The sequence below is a fragment of the Aplysia californica genome, unplaced genomic scaffold (assembly GCF_000002075.1).
Source record: "Aplysia californica isolate F4 #8 unplaced genomic scaffold, AplCal3.0 scaffold00025, whole genome shotgun sequence".
Lineage (NCBI taxonomy): Eukaryota > Metazoa > Mollusca > Gastropoda > Aplysiida > Aplysiidae > Aplysia > Aplysia californica.
Genome location: NW_004797295.1, coordinates 99,475 through 102,087, shown reverse-complemented (window position 1 = coordinate 102,087; position 2,613 = coordinate 99,475). Strand labels below are relative to the sequence as shown.

At 41.1% G+C, this 2,613-nt stretch overlaps 2 protein-coding genes across 3 annotated transcripts in view; one reads left to right on the top strand and one right to left on the bottom strand.

The window, feature by feature from the left end:
- LOC101845379 (peptidyl-prolyl cis-trans isomerase FKBP4) overlaps positions 1–1,796 on the bottom strand; it is a 25,197-nt gene extending 23,401 nt beyond the window's left edge. The window contains exon 1 of one of the 2 annotated variants that reach the window (XM_005091009.3): positions 1,411–1,796. In XM_005091009.3, the coding sequence (XP_005091066.1) occupies positions 1,411–1,645 (235 nt within the window). In that variant the 5' untranslated portion in view covers positions 1,646–1,796. The remainder of the gene's footprint in view (positions 1–1,410) is intronic. The other variant, XM_005091010.3, reaches the window with a different exon arrangement.
- A 92-nt stretch (positions 1,797–1,888) lies between these two features.
- The window catches only part of LOC101845146 (cryptochrome-1), a 28,807-nt gene continuing 28,082 nt past the window's right edge, over positions 1,889–2,613 (top strand). The window contains exon 1 of the mRNA XM_035972812.1: positions 1,889–1,954. The gene's annotated coding sequence lies outside the window, so the exon portion shown is untranslated. The remainder of the gene's footprint in view (positions 1,955–2,613) is intronic.

Here is a 2,613-nt window from a genome sequence, read left to right as displayed (position 1 = left end):
TGACCTCCCTGAAAATATCCTCTCTGCTACTTTTCTGTTCACGGATGATACGAAGATTTTTGCTGAAGTACCCGACTTTTCGGACAACCTCCAGGATGACTTGAACAGACTCCAGCTCTGGTCTGATGAGTGGCAATTGAGGTTTAATGCAGAAAAATGCAAGGTTATGCACATTAGGAAAAATAGAAACCCATGTGAGTACAAGATGACATCCAAAGGTGAACGCATCACTCTAGAATCTGTGACACTAGAAAAAGACCTAGGTGTGAATATTGATGGTGACCTAAATTCAGCAAACATGTCAGTATCCAAGTCAACAAAGCTAACAATCTTCTCGCACTGATCCGGAGAGGTTTCACAATGCTGCACAAAGTGTCCCTTTCTACTCTGTACAAATCAACCATTCGTCCTCATCTAGAGAGTATAATGGAAATGTGGTCTTGGCACCCCAGACTTAAAGTTGATGAAGAACAACTTGAAATTTAAAAGTAAAAGTGCAACGTCGGGCCACCAAACTAATTCCTGAACTAGATCTAGAGCACTTTGCTTACTGCGATCGTCTCAGAAAATTGGATCTGCCATCGCTGTACTATCAGAGAGCTAGAGGCGACATGATTGAATGTTACAAGTATTTAACAGTACTCTACTAAACCATTGCTACAATATCCTTCCAACTGCCATTCCAGCCAAAGTGGACCAAAGATAGCACTGCAGAGAGATGTATATGTGGCATGTGGGGTAGGCCTTAGGCCCCTATCTTTATTACTATTTTGACCAGCACGGAATCTAGATCTCGTCTCTAGTTTCGAAGTGGCTAGCCGTACTTTTAAGTACAGCTAGACTGCCAGTCTAGCCGTACTTAGACTAGGTTTGGCCCAATCGACTCAAGCCTGCTAAGTACACAGGTCTCATTAGATCTAATCTAGATTCTAGATATCTAGATCTAGATTAGATGTTGTGTTCAAATACATGCAAGTCAGTAAGGCACCTTTTGGTTTTGTCTGAAATACAAATACTTTATAAGGCATTGCAAACTAAAAATTTCATTTACAATTCAGCCATCAATATTAAGTATGGCTAGCCTGACAGTTGAGTCTAGCCGTCCTTATTAAGTACGACTAGCCTGGCTGTCTCAGCCAGTCTAGCCGTACTAACTTATCTTGTCTTAGGCCCTATTAACATTAGAAAACAGGAGGTTTAAAATACATGCATTGTCATTAAGGCACCTGGTTTCGTCTCAAATACAAATACTTTAGGTACTGCACACTAAAAATATATTTACTGTATAATTTACAATTCAGTAGGCCTAGCCATCAGTCAGTCTAGCCATCATATTAAGAATAAGTACGGCACGGCTAGCCTCTTCCTTCTAGTTTATACTGTTATGACAGAACACCTCAAAATGCCTACCTTTTCCAAGATTAAATGTGAATGTGTCACCCCTGTCTCTGCTAGAATCAAACTTAGAGCCATCCAGCAGTGTTCCAACATAATGTACGACAACTCTATCTCCTTTCGCAGGCCGCTCATCCCCTTCTCCTTCTCGCAAAATTTCCTTGATAATTCCTCCATCCTGGCCCTCACTGAGGTCTACTCCATTTACAGGCTTTTCTATTTCCATCGGAGTAGCTTCTGAAGCCGCCATAACTCAGGATAGCGATGGGAGAACGCTGTGAAATAATCAGTTAGGTCTGAAGTAGCCGGCACGACAGCGTGCTCAACGGAGATGCTAGAACTTTCGCGTCCGACCGTCTTTCTCTTGTTGTCGGTTGCGTTCACTACGGGCAAGGGAGAGAACAGTTGAGGAAATGCTGTAGAAAATCTAGCCTAGCGCCTAGCCTAGTAAGCCTAGCCTAGAAGAGTAACTTCCCTTCGTAAGTTGCGTAAACTTCGAATGAGCTGCTGGAAAGTGTAAACAAAAGTGCAACTGTTGAGACGGTATCAATTGGAAAAAGTGTGGAAGATACTGTAGCCTAGGCCTAGTGTCCATGGTTTTATTTTTACGCTTGAACAAAAAATACGAGAGTCTAGATTTAGATCTAGGTAAGATTGAAGAATACCAGACCTGCGGACAGACTTTGCCTAGATTCTAGATCTAAAAATCTATGTCTCAACCTTGTCCTTTTAGAGGAGGAGGGATTCATATATTCATGATTTTCCCCAGTTTTTATCTCTCATTCTCAATGGAGAATCTCGGACTGGTAGATCTAGATTCTAGATCTAGATCTATATCTAGACTCTAGATCTAGATCTAGAGAACTAATCTAGATATATCTAGATCTAGATATATTCATAAAAAAGAAACATTTTGAACATTTTCTTATTAGATCTATTGTTTGAAATTCGTTTTGGTCTTTTCAAGACTAGATTAGATATAGATCTACCTCTAGATCTAGATCGGCCACCTCTATTCTCACCCGGAGTGAGAATAGTGCAGGCGAGTCTTGTGGCTATTCTCACCCGGTGCGCGTTCACCAAATTTTGCGTTCACCCTAAACCACAGAATTCTACACTGTGATAACAGAAAAATTGTAGAATTCTGTGCCGTGAACAAACGTTCCATTACAACTGTAGCCTACTAAAAGCGTACAATTTTGTCTGTGGGCAGGGTTG